This window comes from Rhineura floridana, chromosome 13 (assembly GCF_030035675.1).
Source record: "Rhineura floridana isolate rRhiFlo1 chromosome 13, rRhiFlo1.hap2, whole genome shotgun sequence".
Classification (NCBI taxonomy): Eukaryota; Metazoa; Chordata; class Lepidosauria; order Squamata; family Rhineuridae; genus Rhineura; species Rhineura floridana.
In genome coordinates, this window is record NC_084492.1 from 15,003,653 (window position 1) to 15,019,038 (window position 15,386).

The 15,386-nt window shown below is 43.2% G+C and overlaps 1 protein-coding gene across 1 annotated transcript in view; it reads right to left on the reverse strand.

The window, feature by feature from the left end:
* Positions 1-1,772: 1,772 nt before the first annotated feature.
* Positions 1,773-15,386, reverse strand: part of VAT1L (vesicle amine transport 1 like) — an 81,310-nt gene continuing 67,696 nt past the window's right edge. The window contains exons 8-9 of the mRNA XM_061594685.1: positions 3,240-3,323; positions 1,773-1,874 (exon numbers count right to left, since the gene is read on the reverse strand). Of these exons, the coding sequence (XP_061450669.1) occupies positions 1,773-1,874; positions 3,240-3,323 (186 nt within the window). The remainder of the gene's footprint in view (positions 1,875-3,239; positions 3,324-15,386) is intronic.

A 15,386-nucleotide genomic window follows, 5' to 3' on the forward strand; every position in this document is an offset into this window, starting at 1 on the left:
ACACCAAACAGAGTACAAATGAGGTATTTTCTTTTCTTGAGAAATTAAGAAGGACTTGTTTGTTTAGGAGATGAAGTATCATTAGGGGAAGGGATGCATGGAGAACTGTCCTGTAAGCAGCCTTTGTCAGTAGTTCAAAAGGAGCATTCTCACTCCCATCTAGCAGCTCCTTTCATAGTTAGGAGCATTCAAGAAACGCGTGGGATTACTGTGCAGGTGAAAATCCTAACTGACTTCTGTGTTGTAGGCCTGCTTCTTTGTGAATATGGAGATATCCTCGATCTTGGGCCGGCTCACACCATCACTCAGTTAAAGATTGAAATTTGGAGTGGAGGAATGGGTGCTTCTCCCCATCATGGGAAGTATAAGGCAACGTAGGCTAGGGATGGAAGGAGCTGTCAATTTTGGTTCTCTCAATTTCTAATTTTTCCAATCTTAAATTCAGTGATCCACATTTCCACACCAATTTGTGTTTTTTTTAAAAAATCCTCATGAAAATTCATCAGCATTTTAGTGCAAATTTCTCCTAATAAACACATTTTTGTCTGCGGTTTTGACCAATGTACCCACTTTTACAAGCAATTTCTCCTAATCTAATGCATGTTTGTATGTTGCTTCACTAATATATTCATCTTTATGTACACTTTCCCCTATCATATTTTTGTAAACATTGGTTAGAGAACTGCATCACAAAATTTGTAGAAGTGCAAATTTCAAAGGATTCGGTTCTCTTATTGTTTTGGAAAGTGCGAATGTAAGAGATTCAGTTTTAACTGCAAACTGAACAGAATTTCTCCCCCATCCCTAGTGTAGGCCTATTTGCATGAAGGCCCAATTCACAAGACTTTCCTTCTCTTTTTAAAGGAAAATAATGCTCATGTGAATCAAGCCTACGCATGCCTGTGTCTATGTGCCCTGATCACCCAAGGCCTAATGTGCAATGCTGAAAGGAGTATGCATATCTGTTTTCTCCACCACAGAATGATCTTTGGGCAGGTGAGTGTGTCTGCTCACCAACTAATATAAATGGGTTACGAATTTGAAAACCTCATTTTTTATAATCATTTTACAGGGCTAGCCAGCAGAATAGCAGAGACTTAGGCCACATTCACATAATACATTTAGACCACTATTATCCCAATTGAAACAGCCATGGTTTCCCCCAAAGAATCCTGGGAAGAGTAGTTTGTGAAGGGTGCCAAGAGTTGTTAGGAGACCCCTATTCTCCTCACAGAGCTACAATTGTTAGAGTGGTTTAACAATCAGTCCCTCTTCCAAGAGAGCTGTGGGAATTGTAGCTGTATGAGGGGAACTTCACAAACTACTCTTCCCAGGATTCTTTGGGGGAAACCATGGCTGTTTCAATTGGGATAATAGTGGTCTAAATGTATTATGTGAATGTGGCCCTAAAAAAAGCAAGCCACCCATAACTCACCCTTCTAAGCCAGCTTGAAAATGTGCCTTTTTGAAACCACACAAGAAGAGGTCCATGCCTCAGATTACTGCAGACAGGCTTAAGACAGGAACTCAACAGGCAAACTGGGTGTCAAGCGGTGTAATGTTATAATACTGTACCAGGTGGGTGGGAATGGCACTTGAGTTTCAAAACATCAATGATCAACAGCTTATAGCTCAGCTGACTGCAGACAAAGAAAGAACAACACACACTGTACTAGAGCATTTGTTCACTGGTGAACACAACAGATCTCCCAGTCATCTTTCCCTTCTTCTACTCTATCAATTCTTCTCACTTCCATTCCCACCGGTCATAGCTATTGCTGGATGAATGGTATACGCTCTTTATTCTCATTGTCCCCCTCATGGTCTTCTTCCTCTTCGCCAGCTTCACTGGTTTCTGTACTGTCATTGGCCATCTGTGAGAACAAACCAAAAGGCTGAGGAATTCTGAGTAAATGAGTTAAAACAGAAGTTATAGGGTAGCCGTGTTGGCCCATAAGGACGTGGGGGAAAATATTCAGTATTGTAGCCAGTGTCAGTTCTACTCAGAGAAAAGGATGGGATGGAGAAATGCAAGAGAAAAGAAGAGTCAGAGGAGACATGAGACAGGTGGATAAAATTCTGCATGGTGTGAAAAAAGTGGATAGAGAAAAGCTTTTCTCCCTCTCTCATAACACTAGAACTCATGGACATCCAATGGAGCTTAATACTGGAAGATTTAGGACAGGCAAAGGAAAGGACTTCACACAGCATGTAGATAACTATGGAATTCATGGAGGATAAGGCTATCAATGGCTACTAACCACGATGGCTGTGTTCCACCTCCACTGTCGGAGACAGCATGCTTCTGAATACCAGTTTCTGGGGGGGAGGGAATGGCATATTCCTTGCAAAAAATAAATAGACAAGCACCTATTGATCTCAACAGGCAAACTATTCCAGAGCCTATAGGCTACAGCAGTGAAAGATATGCTTCCAGTCCAGTGGGCCAGGCCTGATTTTCTGATTGCAGCTGGAACATGGGCTGATTTAGGGAGAGGTGGTCTCTTGGGTATGTAGATCCTAGGCTTTAAAATTTTGAACCAGGGGTACTTATCCCTAGGCCCCAGGGGCCAGATCAGGCCTCCTAAGCCAATTTTTGACACCTCACCTGAGACCCCACTGATTTTGGCGGTGGCAGCAAAAAGAAAACAAAAATGAAGTAGATACAGTGCTGAGGTGAGCATGGAGGTTCACACTTTCCCACCAAGCCTAGTGTCTTGATGGGGGTGCAAATACCCCACTCCCTGGTCACCAGATTAATCATTTGGTGAGCATCTAGGGGGTGATAACTCTCCTCTGCAGCTGATCTGCACAGTTACCTGGCAGGGAGCCTGGGAGCCTCTCTCTCTCTCTGTGTATATACTTGTGTGTGTGATAGAGAGTGTGGACTGGCTGCACATAGTGGAGGCTGGTGGCTCCGATGTCAGTGGGACAGTGAATCCACTCCAGGTTTTAGTTTGAATTTTCAAGGAGCTGTCCAAGGTGCTGAACCTATATTGGGAATAGGTTCCTTGAAAGAAACATAGCTCCTTGAAAGTCCAGAGCAGATTTACTGCCCACCGACGTTGGAGCCACCAGTCTCTGCTGGCTACAGCCCCTTGTGGTTACATCCACTGCTGGCATGTGACTCTGCTGAGGGTTCCTCGAGAGTGAATATGGCCCTCAGGCAAAACCAAAAGAAACAAAATGTTAGCTTCCCCTGCTTAAAACCTTTAAAGAGTTTTCTCCTTTCTACTCACCAATGGAGTTGGTGTTTTTTCCACATCCAGAATTAATTTTCCTATATTGCCTCTGTCATGGATTCTTTGCATTGCTTCCTTCACCTAAAAGATAAGAATTGCTCAAGTTACATCCTCTTTGTGATGCAAATAAATAAATTACATTTCACCTCTGAATGCAAGCATATTTCACAAGGCAGATATGAACTCATCTTTATCCAAATGAGAACATGCCGAAGTACTGAATATTGGTTGAGAAAGGTGTGAAATACATTAGTGATAATAAAAATGAGCACATTCAATCAGGTGCTACAAGAGAATAAGGATATTAAAACTGCAATTCTCAGATGTGAAATTTCTAACAAAAATAGTAACTTGTCCCTAAGATCCGTCTTTGTCCCTGAGGACTAACAAATGTCCAATATAAAACCAATTTTAAAAAGGGGGTCTAGAGCGGATCCGGGATATTACAAGCTGGTTAGCTTAATATATCTTCTGGGAATATCTGGTGGAAAACAAGATTAAAGACAGAATTTTGAAGCATATAGAAGAACAAGTCTTGCTGAAGCAGAACCAGCATGGCTTATGCAAGGTAAGTCCTGAGGTCTCACTAACCTTTTAGAATACTTTGAAAGTGTCAACAAGCATATAGATTGATGTGATCCTGTTGACATTGTGTACTTAAATTGGCAAAAAGCTTTTGATAAAATACCTCACCAAAGACTACTAAGTAAGCTTACCAGTCATAGAGTACAAGGATGTGTCTTCTTATGAATTAACTGGTTAAGAAAGAAGAAGCAGGAAGTAAGAATAAAGGGACAGTTCTCCCAATGATGGGATGTAGAAAGTGGAGTTCGAAGGATCAGTATTGGGACTTGTGCTTTTAAATTTGTTCATAAATGATTTAGAGTTAGGGGTGAGCAGTGAAGAGCCAAATTTGCTGATGACACAAAATTCTTCAAGGTGTTTCTTTTTCTTTTAAAGGATTGCAAAGAGCTCCAATAGGGTCTCCCCAAAACTGGGTGAATGGGCAGCAAAATGGTGAATGGAAACTGATAGAGAAAGATTTCAAACTCCTTCCTGCAGCTACATTAAATATGGAGGGGGGAGTGCATGAGTTCGATTCTCACTGTGGATTGTTCTCATCACACTGAACTATGGCTTAACTGCTAAACTTCAGTGTGATATCCGAAGTGGGCCACTATCACGTTAACAAGAGGATCCTTGGAGGGAAAGCAATCACTTATTATGAAAGCTGTTTGACAGCAAATGTAGCTATTTAAGATTTCTTCGCAATCTATAAATAACGCATGAGTGCAGAATGTGAAAGAATCAGCAAACATGCTGTACTACTAGCTGAAACTTATCACCCAAATCTTGGAAGTATTTCTTTGCAAAAGGGGGGGGGGAGCAACGGACCACTCACAAATATGCAATTTTGGGCTGGCAGCCAAAAAATTGTGATTAAAGTAGTTGCTGCTTTCCCACATCTCACGCTCACTGAGGGGAAATAAGCTTCCCTTGCATTTTTCTCTCATGCACAGTATCAGATTTAACCCTCTTGAGAAAAGCTCAAGATGTGGCTATGGGCAAAATCCCCATAATTTGAACAGCAGATGCTGGGAAAGAAAATAATACAATTCTCTCTCTCTCTCTCTCTCTCTCTCTCTCTCTCTCTCTCTGTGTGTGTGTGTGTGTGTGTGTGTAAAGCTATTCTACATATAGAATGCAGATGGAGGTGCTTAGGAAAAATATAAAAAGAATTTATATGAATAGGTGCTGTTTAAGATTTTTCGGGAACAGAAATTTTGTTGCAGAGAGGAGCAAGGGAATTAGCAAAGGCAAAGACCCACTGTAATGAAACCACTTGTTGGGAACTGTTATTAAATGTGTTATGGGTTTGAAGGCATTAATGCAATGCCTGGGAGTATGCGTGATGTCAGACTGCCAGGTGGGAGGGAGTATGTGAGTGAGAGTTCTAAGGGAGGTCTGAATAAAAAGACAGTTGGTTTTGACTGTGGGGAGTTTTGTTTTTATTATTGGGATGGAGTGGAAGGAGGGAGGTTGTGTTGTGGGAATGAGCTGGGTGGAAAGGGATGAATTACATATTAGCTAGAGGGGGGCAGGACAGGTAGGGAAGACAGGGACTACACATCAATATACTACTTAACATCTTGTATTTTAATAAAGTTATTTGGTCCATTTAAATTCCTGCGTGTCTGCCTGGTTATGTGTGCTACCGTATTAGGGTCCTATCCAGTTCCCGTATCTACATCCTATTGTGCTAACAGGGCACACCAGCGATCACTTTTGAGTGTGACAAAAGGTAGAAGGGCTGAAGCTTGTGGTGCAGAGAGCATATCTGACCCAGGCTGAGGCAAGTGTCCTGCCGGGTGGGGATTTCCTGAACCAAGCGTGGGGTGTCAGGAGAGATAATCCCTGGTGCAGGCCAGGTTCACGATACACACTTATGGATATATTCAATGGTCTCTCTCTTTGTCTCTAAGTATTGTAATCTAAAAGTGTTCATTGTGCTTACTTTACTCCAGTGGGAGCCAACATGGTGTCCTAAAGTTGTTCTTGAGCTACAACTCCCATCAGTCCCAGCCAGCATGGCCAATGGCCAAGGTGCAGTGATGATCAGAGGCATAGTGCAACAACAGCAGGAGGACACCATGGTGTCTCCTTCTTCTTCACCCTTAGCAACTAGCAGTGTTTTCATCAGCATTTCACAGAATAAAAATAGAGACAAGGCAAGGAAACAATTGGTGCAAAGCATCATTGCCACCTGTCCTGTGGGGTCCTTGCTCTTGATTCTGTAACATATTATTTAAATAATTGACAAACCACCCACCTTTTCAAAATATTTTGGCAGTGTATACAAACAAAGAAAAACAAAATACAGTAGAGACCCGCTTATACGGCGAGTTCCGTTCCAGACCCCCGCTGTAAAGCGGAAAACGCCATAAAGTGGAACCCCATTGACTTTAACGGGCTGCGTTGCGCAAAAATGATGCGAAAATGGCGCAAAACGTCGCAAAAGAGAAAAAAATAGCTTTTAAATTAAAAACGAAAGCCGCCGCATCAGCGGAACGCCGTAAAGCGGAACACCATAAAGCAGGGCCCTACTGTACAAGATACAAAGTTGAAACAATAAATTCATCTGCAAAACCATCATTCTTTCAGTCCATCATGGGGTCAGATATCATTTGGTCATAATCTTAAAAGACATTTTTCAATAAATTAATACCCTGAATTGATTCCTTACTGGCTTCTTAAGATGCTATCTAAAAAGGGAACAATGCATTTTCTAGTTATACTGCTTTAAATGGCCAAAGCTATTAACAATTGAATTTTTGTCCAGAATTTAATAGTAGACATGTGCCATTTCTCGGAAGGCACTCATATAAGAACCAGTTTGGGTGTGTGCATGTTATTGTCCCTCTCTATATCAGGCCATTTATGAATTTTCTACAAGAGAACTCATATTTCTAGCTAACTCCAACAAATGCTTGGCAACTGAATATATATATATATATGTCTGTGTGCATTTGTGTGTATGTACACATGTAGGTGAATCGTGGCAGCAACCCACTGCTGACAAATATTATTTATGAATTTATTATATAAATACATGTATATATCACCTAATATTTCATAACTCTCTAAATGGTGTACAGTCTAGAAAAACAAACAATATATCATTAAAAGATTGCTACAAAAATGCATCCGAAACCCAGTCAAACAGCAATATAAAGACACATAAAAGCATATAAAAATGAATAAAACAGGAGTTCAGAAGGTTCAGACGAAAAAACAGGTCCAATCTTATGGGCAAGGGAAAGCCCTGGCAAATATATGGGCAAGCAGCACCTACTCATGTCACAAATTGTATTTAGGTAGGGTTTTGCCTTATACTACCAGGGATTCTCTTTCTGTGGGGCTCCTGATCATGCACCTCTATTGCTTAGCTAAATAAAGACTGCCGAGACTCCCATCAGCCATTTCTAATTCTCATTTTCATTTGGAATTTCTCGAAAGGCATGCAGTCGTTAGTGCCTAACTGAAGCAATTTGTCAGCCCTCATATACACAGAGTAAATGTTTCAAGAGCTCAGGCAGGAAACAATACTGCTAATTCTCTCCTGTATTCAATTTCCCAGTTTAGAAAGTACAGCTCTCTCAGGAACAGTTCATATGCCATGTCATGACTGGAGGCATTACCTGTATTTCTTAAGAGCCAGTTTATATATTGCATATGGAATTGGGAAAAGGAAAACCAGTTTGTGTCATTTCTGTCCCTAATATTGTTGTGCTGAGGATGTGGATCTGCCCATGTGGGCAGTGTTCAATCCCCAGCATCTCCAGGTAGGGCTGGGAATGTCCTGTCTGAAACCTGGGGAGTTGCTCCCAGTCACTGTAGACAAGAGATGGGGAACATGTGGTCTTCCAGATGCAGTTACCCTACAATTCCCATCAGCTCCAGGCAGCATGTCAGTGGTCAAGGATGATGGGAAGTGCAGTCCTACAACATCTGGTGTAGATAGCACTGAGCTAGATGGACCAATGGTCTTACTCAGGATAGGGCAGCTTCCTAGGTTCCTAGATACTTCAGATGCCTAAGGAGTATAATGGAGTCTTCTAGGTCCCAGTTGTATGGGGATTACCTGTGGGGTTCCATGCATCTTGGTCAACAGAGGTCTTTCTGGATCTGGTCAGGCAGGATTCTGACACCATGGGATAGGGCCTTGAGACAGACCTGGAAAGGATGTTTTTTTCCAATGTTTTTCACGGTCCCCAACCTAAACTCATCTTCTCTCTGCTACTAACCACAGAGGGAAAAACCCACAAGCACCCATATTGTTCCTGCATGCTTTCTGCTTTGCAGCTAATTGTAGCTCATGGGGAGAGGAACTGCAATCAATAATATTTAGTTTATTATTATACCTGCTCCCATAAAAAGGCAGTGATGGCGATCAACTTGGTGGCTTTAAAGGACAAATTCATGGAGGATCAGGCGATCAATGTTGGCTAACCCTGACGGCTATATTCTACCTCCACTTTTGTTTTTGAATGCCAGTTTCTGGAAACCACAGGAGGGGTGAGTGCTGTTGTGCTCAGGTCCTGCTTTTGGGCTTCCTATAGGTTTCTGGTTGGCCACTGTGAGAAGAGGATGCTAGCCTAGATGGGCCGCTGGCCTGATCCAACAGGCTCTTCTTATGTGCTTAATATACGCTCATGGGGTCTGAACTGGCAGTGTCTGATGAGGAATGAGGCCTTGGGTCATAATGGATGGCTTAATGAATATGTTGACAGATGTGTGGCAGCTGTGAAAAAGGCAAATTCTATGCTAGGGATCATTAGGAAAATAATTTGAAAATAGAACTACCAATACCATAATGTCATTATGCAAATTTATGGCACAGTCATATTTGAAATACTGTCTGTAGTTCTGGTTGCCTCACCTTAAAAAGGATATTGTAAAGCTGGAAAATGTTCAGAAAAGGGCAGCCAAAATTATCAAGGTGATGGAGCAACTCTCCTATGAGAAAAGGTTACATCATTTGCAGCTTTTCAATTTAGAGAAAATGCAAGTAACGGAAGACGTGATAGAGGTGTATCAAATTACGCATGGTGTGGAGAAAGTGGATAGAGAAAACCTTTTCTCCCTCTCTCATTACACTAGAATACACAGACATCCAATGAAGCTGAATGTTGGAAGATTCAGGACAGACAAAAGAAAGTACTTCTTCATGCAGCGCATAGTTAAGCTGTGGAATTTGCTCCCACAGGAAAGAGTGATGGCCACCAACCTGGATGCCTTTAGAAAAGGATTAGACAAATTCAAGGAGGATAAGGCTATCAGTGGCTACTAGCCATGATGTTTGTTTTCTACCTCCACTGTTGGAGGCCCTATGTTTCTGAATACCAATTGCTGGATACCTCAAGAGGGGAGAATGCTCTTGCCTCAGGTCCTGCTTGCAGGTCTCCCACAGGCCTCTGGTGGTTGGCCACTGTGAGAACAGGATGCTGGACCATTGGTCTGATCTAGCAGGTTCTTCTTATGTCCTTAATGCGCCCCCCCCAGCTCAAATAACTCCCTCCACCTGTGGCTGCTTTTAGGAAAAACTAAACAAAAACATCCATGCATCTACAGTGTCATGACTCACTTGGCCTTCAGAGGAATGTGGAAAGAAGGTTGTAGCCAAACGTAGCAGAAAACACAGCCATAACACAGAATGAATCGTTATGGCAACATATCATATGAAGGGGAAGAAAGAAGCACTTCACCCACACTAACGGATAACATGGTAGTCTCACATATAATGTAACATCTGGTCACTGGGCTCTGTTCCAATAACACTGGTTGTGTTTGTGTCTCTGCAACTAAATCAGAACTGACTCCTGCACTGACGGCAACATTATGTACTCTACTGTTTAGAATTGTCTCCATCTTTAGGTGAGAGATACAGAATTGTATTAGAATTGTCTCCATCTTTAGGTGGAGATACAGACCACATTTTCTCTCTCTGCTAGATCTAAGAAATTCACATTATATTGAATTCTTCCACTCTTAATGAACAGCTACATAATAATCAATGTATATTTTGCTTCTGCTGGATTCCTTTATCTGCCTGCTTCAAAAATGCAGAGAGTTCTCTACTTTTCTCATTTTCCCAGTCTTAAATTCAGTTCTTCACATTTCTGCAGCAATTTGCATTTTTTTAAAAAAATATAATGACAATTCACGAGCATTGTAGTGTGAATTTCTCCTAATAAACACATTTTTGTATGCATATTTGACTAATAGTACACATTTTTGTGAGCAATTATCCCTAGTATGATTTATTTTCACTAATAAATGCACATATATGGACCCTTTGCACTAGTATATGCATTTTTATACTCATTACTTGGCTGGAGAACTTCATCGCAGAGAAGTGCAAATTTTGAAGGACGGTTGTTTTTCGGTTCACATCTTGTTTTGGAAATTGTGATTTAGGTAAGTTCACCTTTAGATGTGAACTGAATTTAATTTCTCATCCATCTTTAGTCAAAGGCATGCCCTGATAAATTATACACACACTGATTGGATATTCGCACTAGCTTCCACCCTTCACTGTCTAATGTTGACACTGTTATGGAACCTTGATGGATTGTGGGTAGCCTTTTCTACTAACACAAGTTGAGTATCTTTGATTGACAAGTTTAAGCCTGTGTAGTCAACATTGGTCAGTTAAACTGAGAAAATATAAATTTCCTACCTCTAATTCCTCTCCCCATATGCCTTGCCCCAGTGCTGCTAAGGAACAAGTAGATAAATCACATTGCTACAAATCGTAGGGATAAGATCTCCATGGTTACAGGTCATGTGGTCTACAAATACAAGCTTTTAGCATCAGGGTTACTTTGGCAACACAAGCGGCAGAGGTAACTGATCCAGATCTTGCACAGATTTATGAAAGGATAAATCCGTACATAAACTTGTCTGTTCTGTGTCCAGAGGTGCAATATCAGACAACATGGGGAGCATTTACACAACACCTCTTATGCATTCATTGAATATGTTAAGGAGAGTGGACTCACTAGCCACTATGCCCTTCTTCCCCTTGGTGTCAGAAGGGCCATAGCTCAGTGGCAGGGCATCTGCCTTGCATGCAGAAGGTCCCAAGTTGAATCCCCGGCATTTGCAGGTAGGGCTGGGAGAGTCTCCCACCTGAAACACTAGAGAGCTGATGCCAGTCAGTGTAGACATTACCGAGATAGATGGACCAGTGGTCTGACTCAGTATAAAACAGCTTCCTGTATTCCACGGGTAAATGAGGGGGCTCTGTATGGTTGTGAGCATGTAATGTTCCTCCAGGTGAAGAAGACCCAGGTGGTCAATTAGTATATGTTTCTGTACCTTTTAAACTGAAACTGAACATGTGGCTATAAGCGTTGTACAGAAGAGCTAAGAAACATAAAAAGCCAGGCAGCACCATGCAGATAACTATTTTAGCATAGTTAGCCCTTAAGCAACATGTTTAATAACTCTTCCAGTAGTGCCATCAGTTCTAATGGTTTTTATGATCAGTGTTGCTTTTTCTGGTTTATTGGAGCTGTGATGTTACCTTAGTAAAATATAGGTGCTAAGGGCCAGGGCAGGCGTCAGGCATGACTGGGCCCTTGGGCACCAGCCTGCTCTGGGCCCATGGAGCCTGCCCGCATGTGCCACCTACCTCTCCCGCTACAGTAAATGCTAGCTGCGTTGCATGTGCAGTGCAGCCAGCATTCACCGCAATGAGAGAGGTAGGTGGGGTATGCAGGCAGGCATCACAGGCCTGCGTGGTCGTGGTGTGTGTGTGCCTGGGAGCTCCCTCTCTATGATCCGCGGCAGGGTTGGGAGCCAATGCTGCCATGGAACGGGAATGCTACCCACCCACCCTCCCTAAAGAGGGGCCCTCAGCCAGGGCCCAACCTGGCTGCCTTCTGGTGCTGGCCCTGCTTAGGGCATTCCTCGGCTCAGTTGAGAAACATGCTGGTCTAGAGTTTAAAATGAATAAATCATGAACACCTGAAGCCATAAGACATTGCATAAAATCTTTTAAAAGGCAAAGGGCCCTGCTGCAGGATTACAACCTAAAAGCAAGAGAGAGAGAGAAGGAAGGGAAGTTGCTGCATCTCAAAAAGGATATTGTAGAGCTGGGAGAGGTGCAGAAAGGGGCAACCAAAATGATCAAGGGGGTGCAGCAACTCCCAGATGAGGTTACGACTGGGGACTTTTAGTTTAGAAAAAAGGCTGAGTATTAGGGTGGGGTGGGGACAATGACATAACAGAGCTCTATGGAATTATGTGTGGTGTGGAGAACATAAATCGATAGGCCTTTTCTCCATCCTCTTAATACTAAAACTTGAATGTTGGACGATTCAGGATAGACAAAAGGAAGTACTTCTTCACACCATGCATAGTAAACAATGGAATTTGCTCCCACGAGATGTAATGAAATTCACAAGCTTAGATGGCTTTAGAAGAGGATAAGGCTATCAATGGTAACTAGCAAGGATGACTATGTTCTACCTCCCTGTCGGGGGCAGCATGCCTCTGAATACCAGCTGCTGGGGGGGGGGGAAAGTCACAAGTGGGAAGAGTGCTGTTGCACTTAGGTCCTGCTTGTGGGCTTCCCATAAGCACCTGGGAGAACAGAGTGTTGGACTAGACGGGCCTTTGGTCTGGTCCAGCAAGGCTTTTCTTATATCCTTAGATGGGAATACAAAAGAAATGGATGCAGGGAATAACAGAAGGGCAGGGAGCCTTTCTTCCTGACAAACCAGCTTTTCAAACATACTCTCCAACATTTCACACGTGAAAAGAGGGGTGTATTTGCAACATCCCAAATTCCATACTGATGGATCACTGTCCAAAGGCCCCTCTCCACACACTATCACCGTCTGCTAAAGACTCTACTCCAACTTTTTGCATGCTGTATTCATTTGTAATTCGGTGTTGTCCTGTGTTTTCCATTGATTTAAAAGCCAGAAGGGGAGTTGTCTTACAATAGGCTATCAAAAATGCAAAATGTATGTCAGCTGCTGTAGTATGTGTACTGAATGGCACCTTACTGTTCATGTGCATGCATTTATACATATGCAGACTAGAGCCAAGGACCAGGCGGGATGTCGTGCTAAAACAGGTGAGTACCTCAGGCCTGAAGGTTAAATGCAGTGCAGTGGGCCTCTCTAGCTTAGCCCTTAGGACTCTCCCCAGCCACACCCACTCCACCCCCACACCCTCTTTTCCCAGGCCACAACCTGCCTTGTGTCCTTGAACTCTGATAATGCCTGTATCTAGAGTGGGAGGGATGTGTGTGTGTGTGTAGAAACTAGCCTACTATGTAAAGGTAAAAATAGCATACATTGCTCTAAACTCTCTTGCGCTTCTTCCCTCCACCACCACTGGCATGTGGCCCCTGGAAACTTTCCCAGAAGGGATTGTGACCCTCAGGCTGTGAAGCATTCCCCATTCCTGCACTAAAACATGGTGTATTGCTGGAAAGCCAATGTGGCATCCTCCAGTGGTGCTGGCTCCACCTCCCATTAGCCGCAGCCCGCATGGCCAAAGGTCAGGGATGATGGGAGTTGTAGTATGAATGAATCTAGCCTCCTCCATGGTTTGCATGTCGTTCCCCCAATTAGGAACTGTTGAAGTAGATGATACTTTGCATACCAAACCAGGAGGGGTTACGAACACAACCTTGACACTTTAAACCTGCACAATGAACTTTGTTCATTTTCAGCTCCACCCCTTCATACTTTGCCAAAGCAACAGGGCCGACTCTACCATTAGGCAGGGTGAGGTGGTTGCCTCAAGCAGCAGATACTGACGGGTAAGGAGCAGCGGTGAGGTTTAGGACAGAGCTGTGTGTGTGCCATGCAGTTTCACCTGCCTCCTCCTAAACTTGGCTGCTACCGTCAGGGGCAGTGGAGGAGAAACTGGCTGTGTACACTCTATATATTTAAAGCACATGGCTTCCCCCAAAGAAACCTGGGAACTATCATTATGCTTTCATTTGTATTGCTGCATTGAGCAGAGGGTTGGACTTGATGGCCTTATAGGCCCCTTCCAACTCTACTATTCTATGATTCTTTGTTTACTCCTTATAGAGCTACAATTCTCAGCACCCTTAATAAACTACATTTCCCAGAATTATTTGTGGGAAATCATGTACTTTCAATGTGCTTTAAATGTATGGGGTGTATGCAGCCACTGTCCTATCGGTAATAAGATTCAACTGCCAACCTGGTTGGTGGTTGCACCTGGCAGATGCCATCTTTGTCTCAGGCAGGAAAAAAGTCTTCGGTTTGTGCCCGCACAGCAAATGCCTCCAGTATTTCCTCTAGCAGCTACACTTTCCCTTCCTTTCTCTTTCAGTGCAGAGGAAGACCTTTCCCCCTGAATGCTCTGTTGCCATGGTAACCAAGCTAAAAACAGGCCCGAAGCGAAGAATTTTCCTTAAAGGACCAAGAAGGCAAACGTGGACTCTCTGGGACCAATTTTAGTTCTTTAAAAGAAGCTACAGAATCCCCTAATACCAGAATGCAAATTCTCAGCTTTCCCTATTAATCCGAACACACATAAACGCTTAGTTCCTGACACTGTTTTGCTTTACATTTCTTTCAGTTACAACTGTTAGTCTTCAACTGGTGGGTCAAGGCCCATGAGTGCACCGAACTTTGATCTAAGGTGATTTGCACTCTTGGGACCACCTGTCTTTCATTTTCTTCTTCTTCTTTTTAAATTTGGGTTTCCTTTGAAAGAAGAGGAGGGAGGCAGAGAGAGAGAAAGAGAAATCAGGCGTATAGAAGAAGACATTTTGCAAGGTGCAACATTTTCATCCTGGCAGAAGGAGCTGCACTTGCAGACTTTCCATCTTCTCTGGCAGGATTGGGTGGGGGAAGGGGAGAGGGGAGAACAGGAGTCTTCTTTTGCATTAAGTCAGGTCTGGGAAACCTTTGAACTGCAACTCCTGTCAGCCCCAGCAAACATGGCCAATGGCTAGGGCTAATGGGAGTTGTATTTCAGCAACATCTGGAGTGTCACAGGTTTCCCACACCTGCATTAAGTCAATGGAGACTAATGTATGGTGAAACATTTGAAGTGGGGCCCATGTTGGAATTTAGGGCTGGGGGTGGCAGAAGGATGGCAAGTGCCCTAGGTCTGAAGAGGGTGAAGGCTATGGCATTACAATACATCCAGGATCGTGTTTATGTGACACCCAAACAAGCAAGCAAACCAAACGAAAATTTAACATTTAAAGCCTTAAGCCAAGGATGAGAAACCTATGGTTCTTAGGTTATTGTTCGACCACAGCTCTCATAATCCTTGATTATTGGCCATTCAGGCTCAGGCTGATGGGAATCCCAACAGCATCTGGAGGGCCACAGGTTCTCCATCCCTGTGCTAAACAGCCTGGGACCAGAGTAGCTTACAGACCACCTTCTCCTGTGTGAGCTGGTCCATTCTCCTAAGTCATCAGCTGCCCTGTTCAAATATAAAGGAAGAGGATGGGAGTGGGGTGTATGTGTCTTACTTTAACTGTGGCCACACCCACACCATACCTTTTAAGCACTATTATACCACTTTAAGAGTCATGGTTTACCCCCAAATGATCCTGGGAACTGAAGTTAA